Genomic DNA, 14,673 nt, shown 5'->3' on the forward strand with positions numbered 1-14,673 from the left:
GAACTCTGTCATATAAAATAAATTTTCAGTGTAAAATATTGGTATGTCCTGCTATGAGGAAGTGTGAATCCAGGATATACTATCCCTTTGTGTAGGTCTATACAGAATAAGTCATATTGAAGAGAGTCATTGAATATTATTTGCTTATTAAATTTTACTGCATTGGTCAGCGATCTGTGGTATCACTGACTTAGAGCCAAATTCTTAAACAAGCCTTAATTACGTAGTCAGCTTTGTTCTTGGAAGTTTTGCATTCAAAATTTTGCAAGTTTAGTTGTGGTAAAAGAGCTGTTGTTCCCTGTCAGATTGTTAAATTAAATGGCTCCATTCTGATAGTGAATGAAACCAGGTGATGCAGAAAAAGATGCAACAGTTCCAGAGAAGGGCATAATATTAAAATTACTTAATTCATAAAAATAACTTACTCTTGGTTATACAAAGGCTTTGTCATTTTGTTAAGTGGTATTATTTCCTAATAATTACAGATGTTTTAATTATTCTTATAAATATCAAAATACCTTCTTTCTCCCAGTCTGGCCATAGCAGCAACATGTTGTTAATGGATCCAAAAGCTATATATTTATTAAAAATATTTCCCTACTTATTTCTTTAGAGAAACCCTAAGCTGCTATGAAATAAAAGAATAAAAATACAGCTTGCACCCAAGAGTTTGAGAAGATAAACAAGTGATTAAACTTGGAGGTGCTGTGGAGAAAATAGTGAATTAGACTTTTCTTTTTTTAAACTTTGTGCTCACTTGCTCACCTTATTCTCTCTCTTAATTTGTGTGGTCTCATGCATTACTGATAACCATATCTCTCAAGTTGCAACAATTAGACTTTGGCTGGCCCTGTTAGTGGTTCACATTTACACATGGACACACACACCTTAGGGGAGGTTGTTTTAGGATCTGGTCAACAGGACTTGTATTTTGTTTCGATGCCAGTTTGAAAACAAAACCCAATACATTTCTTTTTTCTTTTCAGTTCGAAAGGACATAGTTCATATTCTCTCAGATCTGGATGTTGAGGTCAAGGATGTAACAGACTGTTATGATATTAGATCTTTTCTTCAGCCACTTTCTTTGGAAGATATATTTGAGAGAACAAACAAAGAGTTTCCTATGGTTGCTGAGATAATGGAAGGGCCTTCGGGAAGCCAAAAACCTTATAACTTATTGTCTACAGGGAAAGAGATTGTCATCTACAAAAAGTACCAGGCAGCAAGAGTCCTAGCCTCTGAGATGAGAAGTGATTCCTCCAAAAGACATTATTTAATCCCTATGAGCTACAAAGGAAAGTTCAAGAGAAGACCTCGGGAGTTTCCAACTGCCTATGACTTAGAGATAGCAAGAAGTGAAAAGGAACATCTTCATGTTGTGGCAACTAAAGCCTTTTCTTCCCCTTTTAAAGAGCTTTTATCTGTTTCAGTTGGAGATCAATTTCTAGTTCAGCAATGCCAGACTAGTGAAGTTCTGTATGAGGGAAGAAAGAAACTCATAGATGTTTTAGCTTGTGAGCAAATACTTAGTGATTCACATAAAAAAGTGCTCCTCCCCATGTACATGGAAGGTGGCTTTGTGGAAGTGATTCATGACAAGAAACAGTACCACCTCTCTGAGATTTGCAAAGAATTCCATTTTCCTTTCAATGTCAAGGTGTCCGTGAGGGACCTTTCCATCGAGAAGGATGTCTTGGCTGCTGCGCCTGGTCTTCAGTTTGAAGAAGAAATCACAGACTCTTACTTGCTGATCAGTAGTGCCAGCAGTCCAGCAGAGAGCTGGGAGATCCCCGTGTATCGCTTAAACATGCTGGTCCATTTGCTCAGCAAAGATGTCCAGACAGTTGTACCGCCTGTGACTAGGACAACAGTGGAAGAAGTCAGCAAACAGGAATACTATATGTTGCGAAGATATGAAAACCTGACCCTTCATCCACCACCCAGGCCTCCCAAAAAGCCAACAGCAGCAGCAGCACCACCACCTATTTTTGCAGTGCCTAAGCAAGGTGTGTCTGATGTACTACAGGCTCCAAAGGTAAGGTATCCCGCCTTGTCTTTGAACGTCTTACAAGCACAGGTCATGTTCTGTAGTTTTAAAGTCTTCATTTCACTGTTGTGTCCTTATGGCACACACACAGATGGCTCTCAGCTCCCTGTAATAAGCAAATTAGCCATTACAGACAGGAATGGCTAAAATCTCCAGTGTGTGTTAATTGATCCATGAAAAACAACGGAACCATGCCGACTCACAGCAGAAATCTTGGCTGTATAATTTTGCACGGATAATCCTTTACTGTGCCATTGTAAAAGTGAAGGGAGAGATTTGAAGTGCTTGTATTTAAATCTTTATTAAGGGGAAGCATATGTTTTCATGATGTAAAGATAATTTTGCTCAGCTGGAAATTGCAGAATTAAGTTCACAGAGAGGCAGGTTGTATTGAGATTTTTGAATTCATTATTTTGCACTTACCCAAATGGGAAATAGGTTGGATTTTTTTTTTTTTTAAAAAAAAAAAAAGAAGCATTTCTTTTAGAATAGAACTTGATGTTAAAAAGGAAGTGCCCTTTCTAGGACAATTTTCTTCATGTTTAACTAACTAGGACAATGCTTTTGTTCATTTTTTTTTTTGTTTTGTTGGGTCTGGCTGAGGTGGAGTTGATTTTCTTCACACCAGTCTGTAAAGTATTTTTTGATTTTTGATTTAATTAGAGTTAATAACACACCAATCTTTTGGCTATTTTTCATCCATGCACCCACAGCCTCATGGACTTCTTGATTTCCCAGGCTTCCCCAAGGAAGTTAGCTGGGGTTGGGCAAGAGGCTGGTAGAGGAGACAGGTTGGAGAGCTGACCCCAGCTGACCAAAGGGATATTCCATGACACGTAATACTGTGTCCAGCAATAAAAACTGAGGGGCTGATTTGCCTGGGAGGGCAACCATAATTCAGAGACTGGTCAGACAACAGTCTTCTTGTCAGAGGTGGTGAGTGACTGCCTTTGCACCACTGTTTTGGGGTATTTTTTCCCTTTCCTTCATTTATTAAGCTGTCTTTATCTGAACCCACAAGTTTTCTTGCTTTTGATCTTACTATTCTCTCTCCTGAAGAAATCATCTTCCTGATGTCAGGGTGGACTGAGCACCCTGTGTTGTGATTGCTATGCTTTAAGTACAATATAACTCATGTAATTATATTTTGGAGATTCAGAGGAAGTTCTTTTTTTGTGTGTTGGTATGAAACTAAAGTTGAATTGTAACCACTCTGAAAGGGCAGTGTTTGTGAGTACCTCTCTTTGCCTGCTGGAGGTGTTCTCCTCTCATTCCCCAATTCCAATGCAGGTCCAAATCTCCACATAAATCCTGGGAGATGATTAGAACAGTCCATAGAAGAATTGAATGGATAGGTGGCTCCCTAATATAAGGTTACTACAAAAAAAAGGTGCATCATATTCTCCTGTCTTTACTACAGAAATGTCTTTCCTTCTCATTTTTACAAGCAATACTGAGCATCTTAAATAACACATGCAAGGAAATAAAACATGCAGGGAAGGATACATGAGAAGCTTGTCCATGGAGCTAACAGACAAGCAATCACCCTGGTACTGCCAGTGGTAAGGAACTGGGGGAAAATTCCCTAAAGCTGTGTTTCTGGTCAATCTGTACCCTTGTCAGGAGGATTCAAACCTCCTGCAGTTACTGATGGCTGTGTACACAGAAAAGCAGGTAGATACTGACTACAGATCAGGCTCATGCAGAAGATAATATTTTCCTAAAGGGAGAAGAGAGCGGTAAGGGCAGAAGAGGGGTGAGCCAACATGATTTTGAACATTCTTAAGTGAGAGCAACCTTAGAGCACAGCTGTCCAGACAAAGGAGATAATTTAAATGCTGTTTCAGAAGACCCTATTTAATTTTTTGCGGGGGCAGGTACCTGTGCTAAATAAATAATAAACTGCAGTCAAAATGCTTGAAGTTATGCATATGGCAAATCTCCTCCCCTGGGAAGGTGAAAAAAGTAAAGATCCCTTATTCACTAGATTAAACATCCTGAGCTGTAACATATTGTGTTTAAAGTCACACAGAATGCATTATCTTTTCTATCCTGAGCACCATGAGTCCTCTGAGAAGACGTGGATGGTAGCAGCTAGGCTCTGCCTTGTCCTCTTTGCAGTGCTAGGGGAGATTCTGTTTTCTTTTTAAAAGTATCAGGAATGTCTGAGGGTTCAGAAAGTCAGAAACTGTGCCAAACAGATAAATAGCCATCTTTGCATATTTTGTGACTATGCATAGGCTTATTTGCATAAATAACAGATGAGCGTCCTAATAAGCTGAACTTAAGCCTGACAAGGTGGCAGCCTGGGATAAGCTTTAGTGCTGCATGAGTTGCCACGCTTCTCCTGCAGGCAGTTCCCTGCCTGGTCCTTGGGGAGCTCTGGCTGCTTGCAGGAGAGTGGTGAATGGTTTCCTTGCACACCAGTTGGGAAGCTCTGCTTGGTTTGGAGCTCCAGGATAAAACACTGCTGCTGCATGAGTCCACAGAAGACTAAGATCTCTCTGGTTCTTGACAATACCTGAGGATTATCTGCAAGTGTGGGTCACCTTTAGCTACAGCTTGTGCTTTGATTGCCTCAGCTCACAGCAAGGATGTGAGAGCAGAGAGGCTCCAGCTGTCTGTTCCTGCTGTTCTCTGACCTTGGTAAGGAAACTCTGAGCCCAGGAGCAGGACTGCATGCTTCACTGCACACTTTTTGGTCATGTCAGTCACTGGATTGTATGAGATCAGCATCCAGCATGGACTGGAACCTCAGACAAGTGTGAGAACTGCCTCTGCTTGTGTGCAAGGTGCAGTGCTGCAGAGACATGGATGTCTGCACAGTTCAGCAAAGTCCAGAGACAGCAGAGGAATCCTCAAACATGATACAGCTGTATTAACCAAGCACTCTGCCCTGTCTCTTCACAGGGCTAATTAAGTTGGCTCAGCTCCTGCTGATACAGGTTTTACTTCCAGAACCTGGGATCTCTCCTCTCCCCACACAGCATAGACTTTCCCTTTCCCTCTCATACGGACATTTTGTTTGCGTAAGAAACATCCAGACCACATATGTTTGCAACTTGCTAATTGAATTTAAAAAGACAAACCCCAAGAAAATGCATGTAAACTAAACAAATGGAAAAAAAATAGCTTGTATTGAATGATGAAAATAATCTTATACTTCATACAGAAGATATCTATCTAATATTACTAGATGAAAGCAGATATTTATCCAACAGCCAATACCTCTACCCACAAGCACCCCCAGCTGAGGACAAGGATGACATAGCAACTTGTATCCTTTGTCTATCCTATGGTAATATGTATTATAAAATTCATCAGAAATCTACATTCTCTTTTCTAGAATAATTTGAGTGAATTTTGGTGGGGGTTTTAAATGACATGCAGAAAATGGTAAATGGTCATTCAGTTTCTGATTTGTGAGCTTATTTAAGAAAACCCCAGAAGTTAATGGTACCGATTTGAGAATGGAGCATCGTTCCTGGAGAGTTCCTGTGGGAGTACTCAGTCAGGACCTCACTTTCTTGAAATGAAAATTCATATAAAGGGAACAACTCAGTTGTGTCTGTTTTTTCCACACATTAGAAACACCACTGCAAATATGATAAACCAAGTGTTTACTTAGTAGCTTCCTTGAAAATAGTTTTCTAACATTTCCTTTTTCACCTGCTCGGAAACCTACTGTTTCCTCCCCTTTAAGAGGATTCAAGCAGCAAAAGTTTTCTACCCTTCTTTTTGCCTTTCAGTTCAAGCAGTAGATATCCTACACATTCAAGGTGTTAATCTGTGTCCCTCAATGGTTTTGTATTAAATTGAAACAAAAAGTCCACACCAGATACAGATAAATGCAATCTTAATCAATACATGGAAAGCCACAATTTAACCTTGTACTCCTAAGACCATCAGGGCGCTGCTTAAGGGACAAAAAAGGCAGTATTTCACTCCTGATAAGGAGTAAGAGAGGTTAGTTCCGTCCAATGCTATTATCAGTGGTCTCTTTAGTCATGTATCTAACCTGAGCAGCAGCAGAATCAGTAAAAAATCCACCAGCTGGATTGCTTCTAAATAACTTTATGAATGTGGAACTGGAAAAGTCAGTCACAAGCAGTAATCTGCTCATCTCTGGCAAGAAAACTGAGAGAATTCCAGCCAAGGAAACTGGAATTTAATAAAATAGGAGCATCAAGGCATGATAGTTAATCGTCATTTTGTGCTAAGGTCCATTATCCTTTCAAAAGTCATTACAGTGTTAAGATACCCAGAACTTTCTTGCTTTCTTGCTTTTTATTTCAAAATTAAAATGAAAGAAAAATTATCACTTCCATCTGGCTTTGCAGTTCTACAAACTGAGCTATCAAAATCTGCCATTAACATATTTATCGCATCTGTCTTCACAGCAAAATGAAGACTTATCTGGAATTAAGTTGATAAGACATAAGCTGCATTTCTCTGCAAATGAGTTTTCCTATAGTGTCTCCTTTCCTTCCTCATAACTTTGTTTTCTGCTTCCAGAGCATTTTTCACATTTTTGGCTCCTTTATAGAGTAGATTTAGCACAAATATTTCTGCTGTGTAGCAAGAAAATAACTTACCTAAACAAAAGCATGTTAGAAAATGCACACTGGACAGCCAGGAAAGAATAGATAAGAACAGACTTCTGGAATTAACAGTCTTCTGGCTCTAGAAATGAGGAAGAAAAAAAGAGGTTCATTAGCAGATGCAGAAATATGCATATGCAAATATAAGGAGGAGGGTTTCTCTCTGATAGGTATGGCACTGTGGTTGCTGATGTTGCACCTGTGTTTCTTCTTCCTCTTGTTTTTCCTTTCCCCACAGAAGAGTATGTTTTCCATTCTCTGGAATCTCACATTCCACTCTCTCTTCCCTCTCTTTCCCCACATTCTATTGTTTCTCCCTGTCATTTTTCACTAGTTTTGTAAGTCCCTAATAAATAATGTGTGAAGGCTGGAACTACAGCTCTACAAATTGAGGACCAACCCATACTGTCATTGCTTCCAAAGTGTCTCAAAATCCCATCCCCACCACAGTCTTACCTGGTAAATCAGGCCCAAATTCCCTCCAAGCCCTTGTGCTGCAGCTTCTCACTTCTCTGAGAACCATGTCTGCACTATAACATGGGTTCCTTTTCCTGCAAAAACCCAACCTGTGACACACGTGCCTGATTCCCCCAGACCCATGTGTTTGGGTTCCCCCATGCTCCACTCTCCATGTGCCCTTCACCTCACCCCTCACCTATATGATATTGATTCCCCAATCCCCTGTACTGCTTTCAGCAGGCTTGCCTTTTCCTGCTCCTTGCTTCTTCCCAGCACATCTCCACTTCTTGCTCTTCTCTCATGCAGTGAGCTGAAGCCGAGGGCACAGGCATAAAGGAGTGGGAGTTGCAGGGACATCTGAAGTTACACACAGGCTTTTGTTGCCTTCCCCAGGATGGATCTCCTGCTAGGATCTTAAGGGGAAGCTGGAGCAGGATGTAGGTGCTGAAAAGTATCAAGCAGTTTAATTTTTTTGTTGGCTGGACAGTCCAAGCTGAAGGATTTTGTATTGATGCTCTGTTGCAGAGATCCTTATAGCTGTGTTTGGATGTGGGGGCCTGTCACCATATTCTGGAAAGCCTATCCACATCCTTACCCTGTGCTGGGCTGAAGCCTACGCATGTGCCATCTCACTCCACACCCTGGGGTTTTCTGCAGAAGAAACCAGGCAATGCTGGCTGTAGACCAGGACTGCTGGGTACCCTATGGACTCTGATAGAGAAACTGGAAACCCTAAAGCCCAAGCCAGTAAAGGACTGGAGTTTTCCTGATATTCTCAGTATCCTCTTTTTCTTTTAAAAAATACTAACAGATTAAAATTTTCACAGAGAATCATCAAGTCTGCAGTGAGGCACATACTGTGGTTTGATGTTACTCTCAAACTGAAATACAGTGGGGAAGATATCAGTGTGCCTGCCAGAAGGACAGGCAGTACATAATTGCCTAAAGAAACAGCAGGGCAATCTGAGGTGTCTCTTTGCAGAAAGGCATTAGTGATACAGGAAATGCTGATATAGTACATGGAATTAAGGAAGGTACAGATGAACATTTGGATATGCTGACTGATGAAAATGCCAACTGGTTAAAAGCAAATTGCTTAATTTAGAGCTAAAAATGAATTACTTGGAGAACAAAGAGGAAAGAAATATAAAAATAAAGAGGATGCCCAGAAGAAATAAAAAATTGAACCACATGAAAATATGGAACCCTTGATAAGAAGGAAAATCCTGAACAGTGTGTGAGCCAAAAGCCATTGATGTCAGTAAGGAAAGAACTGGCTGGCACATTTTTTTCCTGTCTCACAGAAATCACATAACATAATAAAACACATAGCATAATAAAATCATATAATTATGTATAATTATGAAGCAGGACAAGAAAAGTAAAACAATAAATCTAAAATTCCAGGAACAACTGCAGCAGAATAACTAACTCTCCAAAAATAGAATTTGGGGAGTGGGGTGATAGAAATGTCTTTTTTTTCAGCTGGGGTTCCAAGAAGCCTGACTTCCCACAAAGCCATTTTGCAGGCTGCATTTTACCATTTGCCCTTCTCCTCACAGCAAGAAAATTGGAAAAATTTGTGTTTGTGGATATCTAGCTGTTGAAGCATTACCTGTTATGGACTGTATTTTGGACTTCTGTTTGGAAATCACTGAAAGAGTTTTCCAGTATAAACTGGCCAGAGATAATCTAAAGCACAGCAAATTTCCAGCAGGAAGCACAGTCTCATACTCCTGCGAAGTCTGTCTGCAGCAGTGGCAGTGACCTGCCAGGCATCTCCCCAGGATGCCACAGAGCCAGCTGCTGGAGCTCTGGGCAGCTCCCAGGCTCTCTGACTCCATCCCTGCTCAAACAGCTTCAGGAACTTTTCTGGGCTCTGAAAGCCAGCTGACATGGGGTAGCTGGTGGCTGATTTTTGGAGACTTTGGTCTCTATATTTGTGGGAATGGGCCCTGGGGTGCTACAATCACCAGATTATGCCTGGGAACTGTGTAGAAAGAGGTAGTTGGCACAAGCTGAAATGAAGTCCAGTGATGTCTTCCAGGCACTGTGTAATCAACTGGTGCTGATATAGCCACTGCTAAAAAACAATGGAAAAAGAAAAAAGAAAAAGAAGGAGCTTCACTAAAGTCACTTAAGTGTTGTATTTGGCCAGTGTTAGGGACAGCACTGGCATTGCCCATTCACATTATGCCCTCTTTCATGAAATTCAAGGTTTGGCAGTGTTGCCAGCTGAGCATTCTGATAATGAAAGCATCCCAGAAGGTTGGGATTATGCTTTGAAATACATGAAAAGAAATGAGGAAGTTGCTGTCAGTGTGACAGCAGGGTCACATCCTAAAAGATTTGTAGCCATGGTTTACATTTTCCAGAGAGTCCTCGCAGTGAGGAATTGAAAATTATCAAGAGACAGAGAGTGCTGTGGAAAGACTCATCAAATCTATTAAAGTTAGTAATGATTGTCCAAGCCCTGGATTTCCCCTCTTTACTTTTTGAATGTGTTTGTCCATGGACGTGGCATAAAAAACATATGATGAGGGAGATTTTAAGAGCCTAGAAATAATGTATTTGTTGTCTCTACCACAAATTTTTTTTTTTCTTTATGCATAGAGGTTTATTATTTGCACCAACCTTTTTCAAGGTATTTAACATTTCTGTCTTGTTTTGCCTCAGAACATGAAACAATTTTACTAGTAAACAGATGTCATGGCAGTATGTTGTAATGTAGTGGTTCAGATTTTCTTTTCTTTTTTTTTTTTTTTTTTGATACAGAATAATGAGAGGATTAAAAATGTACAGAGTGTTCAAGTCTGTTGTGACTCCTGTAGTGCCACTGAAAAACCAGAGTAGGGAGCCCAGGCTTGCAGTGTCTGTAGGCAGTGTCTTGTATCAATGGCCCACCTGAACTAGTGTTATGGAGTCTAAGTAGAGGGTCACTTACTAGGAGTCACTGGTGGAAAAAAAGGAAAATAAAGCAAGCTCTTTACTAGTTTAGGGCATACCATGGACCACCCTGATGGACAGCACTGATGATGAACTCTACTTAGACTCTGTTCTAGTTTGGACTCTTAATTACCTAGAGTTGAAATCTGATAAATAAACCAGGATAAAGCTATTCCCAAAGCATCAGTTTTAAACTTTAAATTTAAGAGTCTTTGAAAAGTAAATAATGTTTTATGTGTGAAATGAAGAAACTGTATCTGGAAGCTACTTTTAGGGATCCATCTGTTTTGCATAAGTGGTAAATGCATGTGCTGCAGTATTAATGAGGAAAAAGTGGTTGAGTTTGCTTGTGAATTACTGTCATTTGAAGGGAAATGTGCCAAGCAATTAAACAGTAGCTCTACAAGAAAATTCTGACCATGTGAGGAGAAGGGTTCACAGGAGCTCAGTATGTCTGGTTTACATCTCCACTTCTGTAAATACTGCTTCAGTGACCACAGGCAAATCACATAAATATCATTGCCTCCAGATACATGAAGAAACTTCCAGGTGTGAAGAGGGATTGTGGATTTACAGCTCATTAGTTACTTTATATGGATGCTTAAAGCTCAGGTAAACGCAAGATACATTGCCTTGCTTTCAGTAAGGGTCAGAGCTGCCTCGCATTTACTCTGGAGCAGTAACCACACAGACAGTTGCCATGGAGTATTAAATGAGCTGTAAATCCATGCTCATTTACTAGGTGGCAACTTGTTCATGTAGCTGTCTCCTCTGTCTGCGAAATGGGACACGATGCTTCATTTTCACATCTTGGATATTTGTACAGACGAGAATGATTTTTCTGTGAATGCAACATTTTGTGCATTGGGTATTGCAATAGCAAAAGCAGTATTTTCATAAAAACATCAACAATGAAATTACTGGAGATTAGTACATTTTAGCCTTGTTTAAAGTTTTTAGCTGGAAGTTAATCTACAAAAGGGGTGAAAAAAACAAGTGACAGTTGTCTAGGACAGATGGATTCTGAAGTGTGTCTATTTGAAAGAGGAAGAAACAAGAAAGAATAACTTATTTAAGAATTTATACCATAGCAAGGTGTTAACCCTGAGGCTCACTAACACCTTTGAGGGATCAGTCTTTTGTTAACCACTTCATAGTTTATTCTAATATTAGACACGGGTCTTTGTGCTTGTCCTTTGCATCTGCTGTGGTATATCTGGTTTAGCCTTGTCTTCACCAGTTGGCTTACAGAAGGTAGAAGTTTCAAGACAAAAAAGAGTTGTGGAAGGAAAGTCAGATGTTCTTTATAATGCCTCCATAATTTTCCCCAGATTGTGGGACTTTGACAGATAACATTAAAGTAAGGGTTGCATGTTAAAGGTTAGTTTGTGCAAGTATGAAAGGTGTCAGCAAGAGGAGAAAATGAAGAAAGAGGTAGATACAGTACAGGTTACATCTATCTACCTATTATCTACCTATCTAGATAGCTCGCTAGCTCTCTAGCTATATATATCTATATATCTGTATCTTATATTGATACATCATACTTGGATGAAAAGTAGTCAGACATAACTGATGATATTAAATAAATGCTGGACTAAAAGGTTATTTTTTGAAGTCAATCTGACATATCATTTATACTACTTGCAGTGATTGAGCAGCACCTCCATTTGGGTGGAAGAGTGGATTAAGGAGCTAAGCTAGGAAGATGAAATTGAGAACCAGTGAAACAGAAAAACAGAATATCCAGTTACATTCTATCAAACTGTGAAATGGGATGGGAAAGCAGAATTTATGTAGGATGGAGGGAATTGCATTTTTGGTACAAAATACTGAGGGTGAGCACTTCTCTTTCTGAAAATTATCTTTTCCCCTTGTGAATAACTTAATTCATAACTATCCTGCCCTCATTGTCTCTCTTATAAAAGTGAAAAGCAGTGTAATGTAAAAATACTCTCTGTTTGAGCCAGCTGAGTTCATACATACATGGTGGCTAACATGAAATATCTACTATTTATCTGTTCTTTGCACCTCACTGAACACACCGACCAGAGAGGTCTTGGTTTAACTCCTATTTTTACTCCATATCATCAACATTTGGTGGTGTGAACACCCAAGCTATCAACCTCCTACACTATTCATACTCCCTCTCTCTTCTCATGGTTCGAGCAATAGAAATACGGATGCAAAAACATGGGAGCTAGAAGGAAAACAGAAACTAAATCCTCAAACAGCAGGCTTAGATTTTGCAAAAGGTTTTTCATTAGTTTGCATCTTCAGGAAAAATAGAGATAAAATCATCTCATGAAATATTGAAACCACTTCTGCCCATACGAATAGCTGAATGTGAAACATCTCGGTCTACCCCCTGAAACGGAAAATAAACCTTCTTATGAATGCTATGAGTTATTGAATAATAATATGGCAGTAGTCTAATGCTGCTATTGTTGAACCTAAATGAAAAACCTTATTAATCATGGATTTGACAGCTCATTCAGTTATAATAATGTTTCCTGTCAATCCAAGATCCCATTATAATTGGATCTTACTTAGAAAAGAAGATGCTCCATTGACTACTCAGATGGAGAAAAATACAGGTTTGAAAATGAAAATATCAGTCTGAATTCTGTTTCCAGGGAGCCTGCTTATGCATTTACAAGTTGGATAACACTTTAATCCTTGCTGTGTGTCATATTTGGATGTTACTATAATAAGATTCTCTCACTGACTAGACACCAGCTCTACAGTCATGACAGTGAAAGTGAAAGCAGGAAGAGCAAATGGAACTTCTTCTCAGGGATGCTGGTGTATCATCACCTCGACCTAGTTGCAAAGAATTAACTGAAATAGATGGCTTTTCTACAGAAAGTAGTGTGTTCAGCTGTAATTTTACAGCTAATTTGGTTTCCTGCATGCCCTCTTTTGTGGTCACTCAGTTTGCAGGAAGTATTAGATATTTCACGAGGCATTGAGAGGAGATTAAGTTGCTTCAAACCAAGGCAATTTAGTGTGCTCTAGGGGTGTTTACAGAGAGAGTTAGTGACAAGGAGCTGTAAATTCATTCCCTAACTTACTGAGCAATATCTTTATAAACAAGGCCAGAGACAGAAGCAAAAGCATCTGAGGTGGTTATCAAAGCAGAGGAATATTCAAGCTGAGACTGAAAGTACTTGAAAAAGCATTTCAGATAAATGTCATTTAGAAGACACTCTGTGGGCTAAATCTGTAAATTGCATATTGGAGGCCCCAATTTTGTGGGTGTAACAGAGGGAGGTGGTGCATTCTGTGCAGGTCAACTTGTTGAGGACACAGAAAACACAGGGTAAGTAAAACAGACTCAAATTTGAAAAAGAAAGGTTTTCTAGAAATCCCTTTTCTAGGGTAGCTGAAACAAGAACTCCCAGAAGGTGTTCTTTTCTTTTTCATTGGCAAACTGTGTAGTTACAATAAATGGGGATTTTGAGTAGATTTGTAATGAGTAGTATAATACTATCCAGCATAGAAACACCAGACTGTTTTTGCTGCCTTGCAGGACAAGGAGTAAAAAATCTGATAATCTCAGGAATTCTTTGCATGATTGTAAGGGCTCACTGGTTGTGTGCTTGATTCTATAACAGACATGCACACTGAAAAGCAATTAAGCAATCTTTTCTCCCTCCATGGCTCAAACAGATGAGGCACAGATGGGAATAGGCTGTAATCCACACCAGAATTTAGTAGCTCCATTGGGACAATGTGCTTCTTCTATTATTTGTCTTCAATCACTGCAGCTTAGCACTACCTTTTATTTTGCTTTGTGCCAAGTGAAGACAACTCAGGTCCTCACTGAGACTGCAGTGCCTGAGAGAAATAAGGGCAAGGCTAAGAATGAAAGTGTTACCAATGTGAACAGGAATAAAAATCCAAGGGAAAGTGGAAACTGCTTGGTTTTGTTTTCTTGTTATACATTCCTATTTTATTCACAATAGCCGACTGATTTCTTATCTCTGAGTGAGTAAATAGGAGTTAAGATTTGTTTCAGGTGAAGAGTTGATGTCAGAGGGATTTCTTGTATTGTTACTGTGCAAAGATCACCAAGTTACCAACCATCATATGCCTCTACAACCACTCGTGCAGTGTGAGTTCATGGAGGTTATACAATGGTTTTTAAGGTGCCTATTAGCATAAAACGCCTACAAAATTTATTGTGGAACTATGTCATTTGAATGGTGGCATTATAATTCAAAGAATACTTTTCAAAATATATAACTTGATCAGCAGCTGCTGAATCCATAAAATAAATATTTATATTCATGGGATAGCTCTGAAAAGGTCAAGTAGGAGACATTTTAATCCATGTTTTCAATTTGTCGCTATATGTTTAGAGTAATAAATCATAGCAGCTTTCAAAAATAACAAAGGCAACAGTAACATATGGCTCTCAAATGTCTGTGGACTGTAGATTAAACTAATTTGTTTTTCCTGAGCACCTAAACACAATTTTGTTATTTGTTGGTTGTGATCTCTTCTGTAATTACAAAAAGAGATTTGATACCTAATGGCATAAACCATTATGCTAACAACTTCAAATTAATGGGCTCTTCCATCTTATTTCAAAAGACACATTGCCAAGTGCTGCCA

The 14,673-nt window shown here is 39.4% G+C and overlaps 1 protein-coding gene across 1 annotated transcript in view; it reads left to right on the plus strand.

Annotated features, from left to right (window-relative positions):
- THEMIS (thymocyte selection associated) overlaps positions 1-14,673 on the plus strand; it is an 83,677-nt gene that overhangs the window by 23,950 nt on the left and 45,054 nt on the right. The window contains exon 4 of the mRNA XM_015623223.2: positions 987-2,035. Within this exon, the coding sequence (XP_015478709.1) occupies positions 987-2,035 (1,049 nt within the window). The remainder of the gene's footprint in view (positions 1-986; positions 2,036-14,673) is intronic.

The sequence above is a fragment of the Parus major genome, chromosome 3 (assembly GCF_001522545.3).
Source record: "Parus major isolate Abel chromosome 3, Parus_major1.1, whole genome shotgun sequence".
Lineage (NCBI taxonomy): Eukaryota > Metazoa > Chordata > Aves > Passeriformes > Paridae > Parus > Parus major.